The sequence below is a fragment of the Leguminivora glycinivorella genome, chromosome 26 (assembly GCF_023078275.1).
Source record: "Leguminivora glycinivorella isolate SPB_JAAS2020 chromosome 26, LegGlyc_1.1, whole genome shotgun sequence".
Classification (NCBI taxonomy): Eukaryota; Metazoa; Arthropoda; class Insecta; order Lepidoptera; family Tortricidae; genus Leguminivora; species Leguminivora glycinivorella.
Genome location: NC_062996.1, coordinates 10,678,559 through 10,693,640, shown reverse-complemented (window position 1 = coordinate 10,693,640; position 15,082 = coordinate 10,678,559). Strand labels below are relative to the sequence as shown.

At 43.0% G+C, this 15,082-nt stretch overlaps 1 protein-coding gene across 1 annotated transcript in view; it reads right to left on the bottom strand.

Moving 5' to 3' along the window:
* The window catches only part of LOC125240144, a 42,112-nt gene that overhangs the window by 9,949 nt on the left and 17,081 nt on the right, over positions 1–15,082 (bottom strand). Inside the window, exon 9 of the mRNA XM_048147991.1 lies at positions 1,019–1,186. Coding sequence (XP_048003948.1) covers positions 1,019–1,186 — 168 coding nt within the window. The remainder of the gene's footprint in view (positions 1–1,018; positions 1,187–15,082) is intronic.

The following is a 15,082-nucleotide window of genomic DNA, read 5'->3' as shown; positions in this document are numbered from 1 at the left end:
AATATTATAAACGGGAAAGTATGTGTGTCTGTTTATTTGTCCGTCTTTTACGGCAAAACGGAGCGACGCATTGACGTGATTTTTTTAAGTGGAGATAGTTGAAGGGATGGATAGTGACATAGGCTACTTTTTGTCTCTTTCCAACCCCCTACTTCCCTATAATGGGGGAGGGGGAGGGTGGAAGTTTGTACAATTCCGCAATTTTCGAATTTAACGTGAGCGAAGCCGCGGGCAGAAGCTTGTAGTATGTAAATTTTTATTACGAACCGTATAAGTCCATAGAGTGTTGGCGATTTTCTTAATTAGACATAAAATTTTACTACTAAATCACTAAGGTACTTTTTTAAATTGTATAATACGTGCCAAGGAGTGGAATTCCTTGCCGGCGGCTATATTTCCGAGCTCATATAACCCGGCGACCTACAAATCAAGAGTGAACAGGCATCTTCTGGGCGAGCTCACTCCATCGTAGGCCACGTCTTTGCCTTTGGCTAGTCTGTGGCCAAGAGTAAGCCCATTTATAATTTAAAAAAAAAAGCAATAAAGGATTCTATATATGACTTCCCCCCACAAGTATAACTTTGGCAGCAATGGCAGAATTTAGAGTAGATTCATGGTGGACGAACCCCCGCAACTGCGGGCCGCGTGCACGCAACGGTATAGCGTGTACGAATGGCACTAGAGATACTAGTAAAACTATAAACTCACTTTATAAAAGTCACTAGCCCCCCAAGTATAACTTTGGCAGCATTTAGAATAGATTCGTGATGGACGAACCCCCGAAAATGCGGGCCGCATGCACGCAAAGATATAGCTTGTATGGGGGACACTATACTAGTAAGACTATATATTACTCTACACTTACTTTATAAAAGTCACTAGCCCCCCACAAGTATAACTTTAACAGCATTAAGAGTAGATACATGTTGGATGAACCCCCGCAAATGCGGGCCGCGTACACACAACGTTACATCATGTATGAGTGGAACCAGAGATAATAGTAAAGCTCTAAACTCACCTTATAAAAGTCACTAGCCCCAACAGGTATAACTTTGGCAGCATTTAGAGTAGATGCATGATGGACGAACCCCCGCAAATGCGGGCCGCATGCAAGCAACGGTATGGCGTGTAAAGGTGGCACTAGAGATGCTAGGCGTAGCAGGGAGAATAGCTTTGGGGGCAGCTCCTAAAAATAAAATAGATATGTCAAAAAATCAGAGTTAAAGGGTACAAATATGTCAGAAATTAATCCTAAAGCTGAATTTACACCAACAAGTTTTGAAAAAAAAGGGATATGCAAGAAAGAGATGCAGATATTTGCCACTCATTCTTACCCATAGTTGCGTCTCAAAAGTTGCAGCAATAACTTGCAGGTGTAAATTCAGCTTTGAACTTTCGTAAAAGATCCCAAAACTCAAAACAGTAGCTTTTAGGATGACTGTTGCCCTCATGCGTCCTTCTGCCTCGTCGTGAGCCTTTCGTTACTTTTAAGTTGTTATTATTTTGTATTTAACTTTAATTTACCCACAAATTTAACAGTAAAGTCAGTGTACTTTGTATTTCTATAACATTAATTAACATTAGTTAAAGAATAATGTAAACAATGACAAGGGGAATCCTGTTCCACCGTGATACAGTTTTTACTAGTACGGGGATCAGATGCCGCTTACTCAAAGTTTCATTCCAGTTACCATAAAATTATAATTATAACTTATGTAACCGATATTTATAAGTTTACCATTAACTGTAAGCATATATGTACTACACAATGCTAAATAAAGTTATTTTATTATTTTTATAGAGGAATAAGTAAGGGAACAGTTGTAACTCCAAACATCAGTAAATGCGAGGTTTTTGTATAGCCACAGTTAAGTGACATCTAGCGACAATCACGCGTCAACTAGCGTAAATTATCAGTACTGCTACTTGTCAATAGATGTTGCGACGAACGAAGACTCTAATGCCACAGATCAAATAATACTAGTACAGATACCTAACCCCATACTAAAAATGGGCGCCGTCCTAAGTATTCTAGACTTGTGTACTAAATTTAATCCACACTCAAAGAGCTAGATGGCGCCAGTAGCCACGCGTGGCCAACAAAACTCTTATCAGTATCCTACGTCGAAATAGTCATCAAACTGCAACATCTTGCGACATCTGTTTTAGCTTTCACGCACTAAACATACAACGTCATGTGCACGTTTAAAGTCAGACATTACTAGATGGCGTTGTAGACATAGCCTACCAGTGGATTGTATGCCGCGCGGTTTGTATGTGTGCGTGCAGGTGGTGCGCAATGTACGTACGCGCTGGGTCCGCTCATCAGTGTGCGTAGTCGAATGCACACGTGCTCACGATAATATTTGTTTCGTTGTATCTATCTACCTCTAATTATAGCTCTTGCGTACTTGCGCGACACAGCTAGACTACATTTCTGTCGGCATATGGTGTCGACAATTGCCATTCGGCTACGCCGGCTGCTGAGTAAAATATAGCACGCACCTATTATTATTGGTATTATTTTTAACCGTCGCCTCATCTCTCAAGAAGGACGGTTATCAAGTCGTCTGTATGTTTTTTTTTTATTTTTTTTAATGTTTGTTCCTCGATATCTCCGTCGCTTCTGGACCGATTTTGAAAAATTTTTTTTTTGATTGAATGTATATGCATACAGATTGGTCCCATTTTTCTCAGAACCCAGTTCTGAAGATGGGATCCTGGAGAAATCGAGGGAACTCCTCGAATCTGAAAGGCATACATATGCTGATTTTTGTGTTTTTAAAGGAACAGCATGCATTTAGGTACGGAAAAGTGACATATTTGGTGCAGTGGAAATGCTGATGATGGCCAGAACGGAACTCTTCAAATCTGAACGGCACGCTTATAGTGACTTTGGTATTTTTATAAGAACAGCATGCACTTTCGTCCAGAACAGTGACATTTGGTGCATATAATCGGTGCGGATAATCTCAGTAACCGTTAGCACTAGAAAGCTGAAATTTGGTACCAATATGTATATCAATCACGCCAACAAAGTGCAAAAATGAAAAATGGAAAAAAATGTTTTATTAGGGTACCCCCCCCCCCCCCCCCCCCTACATGTAAAGTGGGGGCTGATATTTTTTTATTCCAACCCCAACGTGTGATATATTGTTGGATAGGTATTTAAAAATGAATAAGGGTTCACTAAGATCGTTTTTTGATAATATTAATATTTTCGGAAATAATCGCTCCTAAAGGAAAAACAAGTGCGTCCCCCCCCCCCTCTAACTTTTGAACCATATGTTTAAAAAATATGAAAAAAATCACAAAAGTAGAACTTTATAAAGACATTCTAGGAAAATTATTTTGATTTTGATAGGTTCAGTAGTTTTTGAGAAAAATACGGAAAACTACGGAACCCTACACTGAGCGTGGCCCGACACGCTCTTGGCCGGTTTTTTATAAGAACAGCAAGCGCTTACGTCTAGAACAGTGACATTTGGTATAGTGGAACTGCTGATGATGGTTAGAACCGAACTCCTCAAATCTGAACGGCACGCTTATTATAGTGACTATGGTATTTTTATAAGAACAGCATGCACTTACGTCCAGAACAGTAACATTTGGTGCAGTGGAACTGCTGATGATAGTCAGAACCGAACTCCTCAAATCTAAACGGCACACTCATAGTGACTTTGGTATTTTTGGAAGAAAATCTTGCATTTAAGTCCAAAACAGTGACATTTATTTAGTTATGTTTGTTAAGCATATTGAGTTTTAAAGTCAAAGTTTGTCAAGCTTCGATTTCTTATAATGTAATCGGATTCATGAGGAATTGAGGAAACTCCTTAAACCTTAACGTTATACGTATATTCATTTGTGTTACCATCTAATAATTAAAGCATTAAAAGCAGTTTTAAAAAATACTTACACATTTCTACATAATCCAACATTCGCAAGTAGCTTTCACCAGAACCCGAAAGGCGACGGTTTTTTTTTTCTTAAAAATTATGTTGAGCCGTTTTATTATGAGTCCTGTGGCACATTGTTGTTTATATAATATAACCTCGTAAGGACGTCTTGTTAAACCAAATGTTAAAACTCCAGTTTTAAGTAGGTAACATGAATAACAAATTATTTAGTTTCACTAATCAAATTGATTGCTCTATAAATTGATATAATCTGCCAAACAATCAGTAAATAAGAACAAAGAAAACTATAGGTATCCTTTTCTATAGCACCCTAAAGAAAAGGACGCTTGGTGACCTGGTGACGTCTTAGAAAAGTTACTTCGTTGGGTTAGTATCGACACAGATCGACTAGAGAGGTAGTTTATCGATACAATATGTTCGAGAACAGCATATTAATGCAAGTTAAAATAAATCATGTAAATAAAATTGTTATTTGTTATACACACTGTTTTTATTGAATTCCGTTAACTTTAAGGGAAGATCAAATGAATTTAATGTCTCTAAGAAACTTAACTCTTACGGTTATCGAGTTATTAAAAAAATAAAGATAATTACTGAACATGTGTGTGACTGCCTTTACCAAAGATAATTACTGAACACGTGTGTGACCAAAGAATGCGTTGGTTTATTAAAATTTAAAGCACTCGAAAGCAGGCGCGTAGTTAATTAGAAATTTGGGAAAAAAACCGTCGTCGGTGTCGTTTTTCCTTTCGTGTATGATATCTATTTCAATGTATAAATATGGAAATGTATATTATTAAGTAAACAAATACATGTACTTAATATAAAAAATAAAAGGTAATGTAGCTAGGTATTTGACAAAACATTTTCTAGAGTAATATTGTCTTCGGTTACCGCGAAGGTTACTCATGAAATAAAATTATGGAAACGGATTAATTAACGTTTCCATAGTTTTATTTCATTGTCTAGAGTAATTTTTACTCATGAAATTGAGAAAAACACCGAAATTAGTTATTTACTGAAACTTGACGTTCACATGTTCATTGTAATATGCCTACTTGAAAAATAAATATTACATTTTCATTTCATTTCAACACATAATTACTATTATCTGTTATGGCCTTATGGCTGCCGGCCAGATGAGCCATTTTTTTTAAGTTGTTCACCCCTGTTTTTTTGTAACATGGGTGTTTTTTACGCGATTCATACTAGAATCTCAAGGTCTTTCGATCCTGCCTGATAGGAAGTAAAAAAAATGTCTTAAGATATCCATACATTTTTCAAACCTTCCATTCCGTTACTGCCATATAAAATGTATGAAAAAAATGGTAACGGAATGGGAAAAAACTTGGGAGACTTTTTTTTCCTATTAGGAGTGAAAGAGCTCACGATTCTGAGTGGAAACCACATAAAAATTTCCAAATTCAAAAAAAGTCGGGTGGACGTACAACTATGACAAAAATAAAAATGTCCCAGATAACAGTTCTACTTAATCAACATTCAACAATTAAAATGATTTATTAATAATGAAGAACTAACACGATAAGGTAGGCAAGCACGAATTCAAATTTGTGATTTTTGTGTTTATTGCCATCGCGCAGTCGGGGGCGGTGCCGCTCGGCTGCCCGCAGAAAGCCACTTTCGCATCAGAAGTCCGAAACTAGAGAAATATAGAGAGCGCTCGATCGCGAGTAGCTACTTGCGCCGGCGGCGGACGCGGTTAGGTCCTCTCTGTGGGTTCCACCCCCGTCAGCGCGACGGCGATAAAGACCTAAAAATCTCAAATTTGAATTCGTGCTTCGGTATCGTATCCTCTTAAGGGTTAATTTGCCTTCTGAATTTGTTATGAAAGTGCGTGCATTAGTGACGAATCGCTTAGTGGACGCCAGGCTTCACATATTGCTTTTCGTTTTACCAACAACGCCATTCATTCATAAGTTTCATTAACGATACCATGTGGTTACGGAGTGCACACGAGTTGAATACGGCTACGTAACCAGTCTAAAATGTGCCGTCCAGACGCGTAAGAAGATCATGGTTCCGGAGAGCGCCCTTACACTGGTTTTTTGAGCGTATGACTAGCCCGCACTCAAGTGGCTATTCTAATTATATCACGTACGTTATGCACAGTCACTCCATCTAGTGACGAGAGGTAATAATACTTAGACGACTCAATAACGTTCAATGCGAGTTTGCTGATGTTGTATTCAGTCGTGTAATAAATTTTAGATTCGAATTTTAAAAATATTGCATTGAATTCGTGTTTTTGTGGATTTGTGTATTAAATTAATGATATTCTTAATGCATGAGACTTAAATAATACCTTTGAGACCTTTAAATTTATTGAATAAATAGGTCATAATGGCTAATCGTGGCACGTAGTGCCATCTATGATTTTGGTTTGACATTAATTATACGATGTTCCGGATGAGACCCCATGCTAATGCTCACCAATTTTTAGCTAATATTACAATAGTAATAAAATCATAAATAAATCATAAATCATATTTATTGGTAAAGTCATATTACACGTCAAATCACATTTACACTTATGTATAATAATATAAAATACAACAGTATAATGAAAGGATAAGTACTTACAATAAAAATAATATATAAAAATATAATATTTAATCAGTATTCTGTTTTCAATTCCTTCTGCTTGTAATATAAGTTGTAAACTGTTCTAATATTAAATTTTAGGCAGACGAGACACTGTTAACACCTAGTATCGAGTAGTGGTACTGATAATTCACGCTATTTGACGCGTGATTGGCGCTAGATGTCACTTAACTATGCCTATACAAATAACTCGCATCTATATCTATATAATATAAAGCTACAACCCGACTGACATTTTTCAAAAAATGGGCAGAAGGGGGATTTGAAGGTGGCAGTGTTTGGTGTGGTCGTATAGAGTTTGGTCCTGCGACCCCGGATAGATCAGACCGTCGGTCTACCGGTTCCGGGTAAAAAAATGTTGGACGGCCTGGCCAAACGGCTGGAGTTAGCCGGGGAGTGTTCGACCAAATGTCATAGAGGACCCTGGGCAGTTTTTGACATCGCCATTTTTTTTTCAAAATGGCCGACTTTTTTTTTTGACGATTTTTCAAATTTATCGTGGAGTGCTCAAATTTTGGTCGTAGAATCTCCAAGCGGCCTCGATTCGAATGAAATAAAAAAAAATTGCAAAGTGCTACAAATGTGGGAAAACTGGCCACTTTTATTTTGTATGGCAACTTTTAAACCGTAAGAGATAGCCGGGGGGTGCTCGACCAAATGTCATACAGGTATCCGAGTAGAAAAAAGTTGCATTAAAAAAAAATCAAAATGGCCGACTTTTTTTTTGAAAATTTTCAAAATGGTCCTAGCGCGCTGAGATTAGGCACACGGGTGGACGGTCGCGCTAAGATTAGTATTCAAAAAGAAAATTTTGAAAAATTCAAAATGGCGGCCTTTGAGGGCCAATTGAAATTTGAATGGAGGTTTTTCTTTTAATTACCATAGCTCCGTAACGGTACAAAGAAGTGAAAAGTGCTCAAACAAATGTTATACAGTCACCCGAGGTCCATCGAATGGCATTAAAAAAAAATCAAAATGGCCGACTTTTTTTTTTGAAAAATTTCAAAATGGTCCGAGCGCGCTGAAATTTTGCACACAGGTAGACAGCCACCCCAAGATTAGTATACAAAAAGAAAATTTTGAAAAATTCAAAATGGCGCCCTTTGAAGGCCAATTGAAATTTGTATGGAGGTCCTTTTTTTAAATCCCCATAGCTCCGTAACGGTAGGGAAAAGGTTAATAGTGCTTGAACTAATGTTGTACAGTTATCTGAGGTCCATCGAATGGCATTTACAAAATTTCAAAATGGCCGACTTTGAAAATTTTTTTTTTTATTTCGGTCCGAGCGCGTTCAAATTTGGCACGTGGTAAGAACGGGGGCCAAAAATAGAAATGAGAAAAAAAAAATTTGGAAAAGTCAAAAACGGTGGCGAGAGGGGACAAAGTCAAATTTCCCTACCAGTTTGTATGGAGGTTTTTTTTTAAATCCCCATAGCTCCGTAACGGTAGAAAAAAGGTTAATAGTGCTTAAACTAATGTTGTACAGTTATCTGAGGTCCATCGAATGGCATTTACCAAATTTCAAAATGGCCGACTTTGAAATTTTTTTTTTTTATTTTCGGTCCGAGCGCGTTCAAATTTGGCACGTGGTAAGAGCGGGGGCCAAAAATAGAAATGAGAAAAAAAATTTTTGGAAAAGTCAAAAACGGCGGCGAGAGGGGACAAAGTCAAATTTCCCTACCAGCCTGAGGGAGCGTTCTACAGCCCGACGGTCATTGCTCCGGTCCAAGTTCCGAGCTGCGTACAGACAGTGCTCCCAAGCAAGAAAATATAAGTAAAAGTGTCTAAAAAGCGACGCGGCGGGCCGGAGGCCGCAGGCCGGAGGTCCAACTTCCCTACCAATCCTACAATCCCCACAGTAACTACGCGGAGGGCCGAAGGCCCGGGCGTGTCTGACAGGCTCCCAAGTATGCGAAGGCCGCAGGCCGAGCTGCGGGCAGAGTGCTCCCAAGCACGCGAAGGCCGCAGGCCGAGCTGCGTGCAGACTGTGCTCCCAAGAAAACAATAACAAAAAGTATCTAAATAAGCGAAGCGCTGATCGGCTCGCCGGCGGACCAGGAAGTTGGAGTTTAAACACGACCCAATAGTAAAAGTGTCTTAGAGAAGCGAAACGACGGGCCGGAGGCCGCAGGCCGCAGGCCCGTCGTGAGCTTCTCAAGACACTTTTACTATTGGGTCGTGTTTAAGCTCCAACTTCCCTACAAACCCCACAGAAACTACGCGGAGGGCCGAAGGCCCGGGCGTGTCTGACAGGCTCCCAAGCACGCGAAGGCCGCAGGCCGAGCTGCGGGCAGAGTGCTCCCAAGCACGCGAAGGCCGCAGGCCGAGCTGCGTACAGACTGTGCTCCCAAGCAGAACGATAATCAAGGTGTCTAAAAAGCGACGCGGCGGGCCGCAGGCCCGACGCGGAGCTTCGAAACGAAACCCAGCGAAGGCCGAAGGCCGAGCTCCGCGTAGGGCCGAAGGCCCGGAGCGTCCCTGATCGGCTCTCTGGCGGACCGGGAAGTTGGAGCTTAAACACGACCCAATAGTAAAAGTGTCTTAGAGAAGCGAAACGACGGGCCGGAGGCCGCAGGCCGCAGGCCCGTCGTGAGCTTCTCAAGACATTTTTACTATTGGGTCGTGTTTAAGCTCCAACTTCCCTACAACGCCCACAGTAACTACGCGGAGGGCCGAAGGCCCGGAGCGTGTCTGACAGGCTCCCAAGCACGCGAGGCCGCAGGCCGAGCTGCGGGCAGAGAGTGCTCCCAAGCACGCAAAGGCTAAAGCAAAAAAGCAAACAAGCAAAGCAATAAATCAAACAAGCAAAGCAAAAAAACATAAAGCAAAGCAAAAAACAATAAAGCAAAGCACAAAAGAACACCGCGGGGCCCTCGGGCCCCGCGCACCTTTAAAAAACTAGTTCTATATAATATAAAGCTACAACCCGACTGACATTTTTCCAAAAATAGGCAGAAGGGGGATTTGAAGGTGGCAGTGTTTGGTGTGGTCGTATAGAGTTTGGTCCTGCGACCCCGGATAGATCAGACCGTCGGTCTACCGGTTCCGGGTAAAAAAATGTTGGACGGCCTGGCCAAACGGCTGGAGTTAGCCGAGGAGTGTTCGACCAAATGTCATAGAGGACCCTGGGCAGTTTTTGACGCCGCCATTTTTTTTTCAAAATGGCCGACTTTTTTTTTTGACGATTTTTCAAGTTTGTCGTGGAGAGCTCAAATTTTGGTCATAGAATCTCCAAGTGGCCTCGATTCTAATGAAATAAAAAAAAATTGAAAAGTGCTACAAATGTGGGAAAACTGGCCACTTTTATTTTGTATGGCAACTTTTAAACCGTAAGAGATAGCCGGGGGGTGCTCGACCAAATGTCATACAGGTATCCGAGTAGAAAAAAGTTGCATTAAAAAAAATTCAAAATGGCCGACTTTTTTTTTTGAAAAATTTCAAAATGGTCTTAGTGCGCTGAAATTTGGCACATGGGTGGAAGGTCGCGCCAAGATTTGTATTCAAAAAGAAAATTTTGAAAAATTCAAAATGGCGGCCTTTGAGGGCCAATTGAAATTTGAATGGAGGTTTTTCTTTTAATTACCATAGCTCCGTAACGGTACAAAGAAGTGAAAAGTGCTCAAACAAATGTTATACAGTCACCCGAGGTCCATCGAATGGCATTAAAAAAAAATCAAAATGGCCGACTTTTTTTTTTGAAAAATTTCAAAATGGTCCGAGCGCGCTGAAATTTTGCACACGGATAGACAGCCACCCCAAGATTAGTGTACAAAAAGAAAATTTTGAAAAATTCAAAATGGCGCCCTTTGAAGGCCAATTGAAATTTGTATGGAGGTCCTTTTTTTAAATCCCCATAGCTCCGTAACGGTAGGGAAAAGGTTAATAGTGCTTGAACTAATGTTGTACAGTTATTTGAGGTCCATCGAATGGCATTTACCAAATTTCAAAATGGCCGACTTTGAAATTTTTTTTTTTATTTTCGGTTCGAGCGCGTTCAAATTTGGCACGTGGTAAGAACGGGGGCCAAAAATAGAAATGAGAAAAAAAAAATTTGGAAAAGTCAAAAACGGTGGCGAGAGGGGACAAAGTCAAATTTCCCTACCAGTTTGTATGGAGGTTTTTTTTTAAATTCCCATAGCTCCGTAACGGTAGGAAAGAGGTTAATAGTGCTTAAACTAATGTTGTACAATTATCTGAGGTCCATCGAATGGCATTCACAAAATTTCAAAATGGCCGACTTTGAAATTTTTTTTTTTTTATTTTCGGTCCGAGCGCGTTCAAATTTGGCACGTGGTAAGAGCGGGGGCCAAAAATAGAAATGAGAAAAAAAAATTTTTGGAAAAGTCAAAAACGGCGGCGAGAGGGGACAAAGTCAAATTTCCCTACCAGCCTGAGGGAGCGTTCTACAGCCCGACGGTCATTGCTCCGGTCCAAGTTCCGAGCTGCGTACAGACAGTGCTCCCAAGCAAGAAAATATAAGTAAAGGTGTCTAAAAAGCGACGCAACTTCCCTACAAATCTTACAATCCCCACAGTAACTACGCGGAGGGCCGAAAGCCCGGAGCGTGTCTGACAGGCTCCCAAGTACGCGAAGGCCGCAGGCCGAGCTGCGGGCAGAGTGCTCCCAAGCACGCGAAGGCCGCAGGCCGAGCTGCGTGCAGACTGTGCTCCCAAGAAAACAATAACAAAAAGTATCTAAATAAGCGAAGCGGCGGGCCAAAGGCCCGACGCGGAGCTTCGAAACCCAGCGAAGGCCGAAGGCCGAGCTCCGCGTAGGGCCGAAGGCCCGGAGCGTCCCTGACCGGCTCGCCGGCGGACCGGGAAGTTGGAGCTTAAACACGACCCAATAGTAAAAGTGTCTTAGAGAAGCGAAACGACGGGCCGGAGGCCGCAGGCCGTAGGCCCGTCGTGAGCTTCTCAAGACACTTTTACTATTGGGTCGTGTTTAAGCTCCAACTTCCCTACAAACCCCACAGTAACTACGCGGAGGGCCGAAGGCCCGGAGCGTGTCTGAGAGGCTCCCAAGCACGCGAAGGCCGCAGGCCGAGCTGCGGGCAGAGTGCTCCCAAGCACGCGAAGGCCGCAGGCCGAGCTGCGTACAGACTGTGCTCCCAAGCAAAACAATAACAAAAAGTATCTTAACAAGCGAAGCGGCGGGCCGAAGGCCCGACGCGGAGCTTCGATACCCAGCGAAGGCCAAAGGCCGAGCTCCGCGTAGGGCCGAAGGCCTGGAGCGTCCCTGATCGGCCCTCCGGCCCGTCGTTTCGCTTCTCTAAGACCCTTTTACTATTGGGTCGTGTTTAAGCTCCAACTTCCCTACAACCCCCACAGTAACTACGCGGAGGGCCGAAGGCCCGGAGCGTGTCTTACAGGCTCCCAAGCACGCGAGGCCGCAGGCCGAGCTGCGGGCAGAGAGTGCTCCCAAGCACGCAAAGGCTAAAGCAAAAAAGCATAGCTCAAAAACAAAAAGCATAAGCATAGCTCAAAAACAAAAAGCAAAAGCAAAAAACAAATAAGCAAAGCACAAAAGCCCAAAAAGAACACCGCGGGGCCCTCGGGCCCCGCGCACCTTTAAAAAACTAGTCTATATAATATAAAGCTACAACCCGACTGACATTTTTCAAAAAATAGCCAGAAGGGGGATTTGAAGGTGGCAGTGTTTGGTGTTGCCGTATAGAAGTTGGTCCTGCGACCCCGGATAGATCAGACCGTCGGTCTACCGGTTCCGGGTAAAAAAATGTCGGACGGCCTGGCCAAACGGCTGGAGTTAGCCGGGGAGTGTTCGACCAAATGTCATAGAGGACCCTGGGCAGTTTTTGACGCCGCCATATTTTTTTCAAAATGGCCGACTTTTTTTTTTGACGATTTTTCAAGTTTGTCGTAGAGAGCTCAAATTTTGGTCATAGAATCTCCAAGTGGCCTTGATTCGAATGAAATAAAAAAAAAATGAAAAATGCTACAAATGTGGGAAAACTGGCCACTTTTATTTTGTATGGCAACTTTTAAACCGTAAGAGATAGCCGGGGGGTGCTCGACCAAATGTCATACAGGTATCCGAGTAGAAAAAAGTTGCATTAAAAAAAATTCAAAATGGCCGACTTTTTTTTTTGAAAAATTTCAAAATGGTCCTAGCGCGCTGAGATTTGGCACACGGGTGGAAGGTCGCCCCAAGATTTGTATTCAAAAAGAAAATTTTGAAAAATTCAAAATGGCGGCCTTTGAGGGCCGATTGAAATTTGAATGGAGGTTTTTCTTTTAATTACCATAGCTCCGTAACGGTACAAAGAAGTGAAAAGTGCTCAAACAAATGTTATACAGTCACCCGAGGTCCATCGAATGGCATTAAAAAAAAATCAAAATGGCCGACTTTTTTTTTTGAAAAATTTCAAAATGGTCCGAGCGCGCTGAAATTTTGCACACGGGTAGACAGCCACCCCAAGATTAGTATACAAAAAGAAAATTTTGAAAAATTCAAAATGGCGCCCTTTGAAGGCCAATTGAAATTTGTATGGAGGTCCTTTTTTTAAATCCCCATAGCTCCGTAACGGTAGGGAAAAGGTTAATAGTGCTTGAACTAATGTTGTACAGTTATCTGAGGTCCATCGAATGGCATTTACAAAATTTCAAAATGGCCGACTTTGAAATTTTTTTTTTTTATTTTCGGTCCGAGCGTTTTCAAATTTGGCACGTGGTAAGAACGGGGGCCAAAAATAGAAATGAGAAAAAAAAAATTTGGAAAAGTCAAAAATGGTGGCGAGAGGGGACAAAGTCAAATTTCCCGACCAGTTTGTATGGAGGTTTTTATTTTTAAATCCCCATAGCTCCGTAACGGTAGGAAAAAGGTTAATAGTGCTTAAACTAATGTTGTATAGTTATCTGAGGTCCATCGAATGGCATTTACAAAATTTCAAAATGGCCGACTTTGAAATTTTTTTTTTTTAATTTTCGGTCCGAGCGCGTTCAAATTTGGCACGTGGTAAGAGCGGGGGCCAAAAATAGAAATGAGAAAAAAAAATTTTTGGAAAAGTCAAAAACGGCGGCGAGAGGGGACAAAGTCAAATTTCCCTACCAGCCTGAGGGAGCGTTCTACAGCCCGACGGTCATTGCTCCGGTCCAAGTTCCGAGCTGCGTACAGACAGTGCTCCCAAGCAAGAAAATATAAGTAAAAGTGTCTAAAAAGCGACGCGGCGGGCCGGAGGCCGCAGGCCGGAGGTCCAACTTCCCTACAAATCTTACAATCCCCACAGTAACTACGCGGAGGGCCGAAGGCCCGGAGCGTGTCTGACAGGCTCCCAAGTACGCGAAGGCCGCAGGCCGAGCTGCGGGCAGAGTGCTCCCAAGCACGCGAAGGCCGCAGGCCGAGCTGCGTGCAGACTGTGCTCCCAAGAAAACAATAACAAAAAGTATCTTAACAAGCGAAGCGGCGGGCCGAAGGCCCGACGCGGAGCTTCGAAACCCAGCGAAGGCCGAAGGCCGAGCTCCGCGTAGGGCCGAAGGCCCGGAGCGTCCCTGATCGGCTCGCCGGCGGACCGGGAAGTTGGAGCTTAAACACGACCCAATAGGAAAAGTGTCTTAGAGAAGCGAAACGACGGGCCGGAGGCCGCAGGCCGCAGGCCCGTCGTGAGCTTCTCAAGACACTTTTACTATTGGGGCGTGTTTAAGCTCCAACTTCCCCACAACCCCCACAGTAACTACGCGGAGGGCCGAAGGCCCGGAGCGTGTCTGAGAGACTCCCAAGCACGCGAAGGCCGCAGGCCGAGCTGCGGGCAGAGTGCTCCCAAGCACGCGAAGGCCGCAGGCCGAGCTGCGTACCGACTGTGCTCCCAAGCAGAACGATAATCAAAGTGTCTAAAAAGCGACGCGGCGGGCCGAAGGCCCGACGCGGAGCTTCGAAACGAAACCCAGCGAAGGCCGAAGGCCGAGCTCCGCGTAGGGCCGAAGGCCCGGAGCGTCCCTGATCGGCTCTCTGGCGGACCGGGAAGTTGGAGCTTAAACACGACCCAATAGTAAAAGTGCCTTAGAGAAGCGAAACGACGGGCCGGAGGCCGCAGGCCGCAGGCCCGTCGTGAGCTTCTCAAGACACTTTTACTATTGGGTCGTGTTTAAGCTCCAACTTCCCTACAACCCCATCAGTAACTACGCGGAGGGCCGAAGGCCCGGAGCGTGTCTGACAGGCTCCCAAGCACGCGAGGCCGCAGGCCGAGCTGCGGGCAGAGAGTGCTCCCAAGCACGCAAAGGCAAACAAGCAAAGCAATAAATCAAAAAAGCATAGCTCAAAAACAAAAAGCAAAAGCAAAACACAAAAACAAAAAGCAAAAGCAAAAAAACAATAAAGCAAAACAAAAAAAGAACACCGCGGGGCCCTCGGGCCCCGCGCACCTTTAAAAAACTAGTTTACTGATGTATGATCTGGATCAAGCGATTGCGTTCCCATAATAAATAAATTAATATGGGAAATCTTATGTGTGGTTATATTAAGTTGGCTTGATTGCTACGTCTAGTAATAGGGATGACGACTACATAAAAAAATGCATTCTGTTTAGT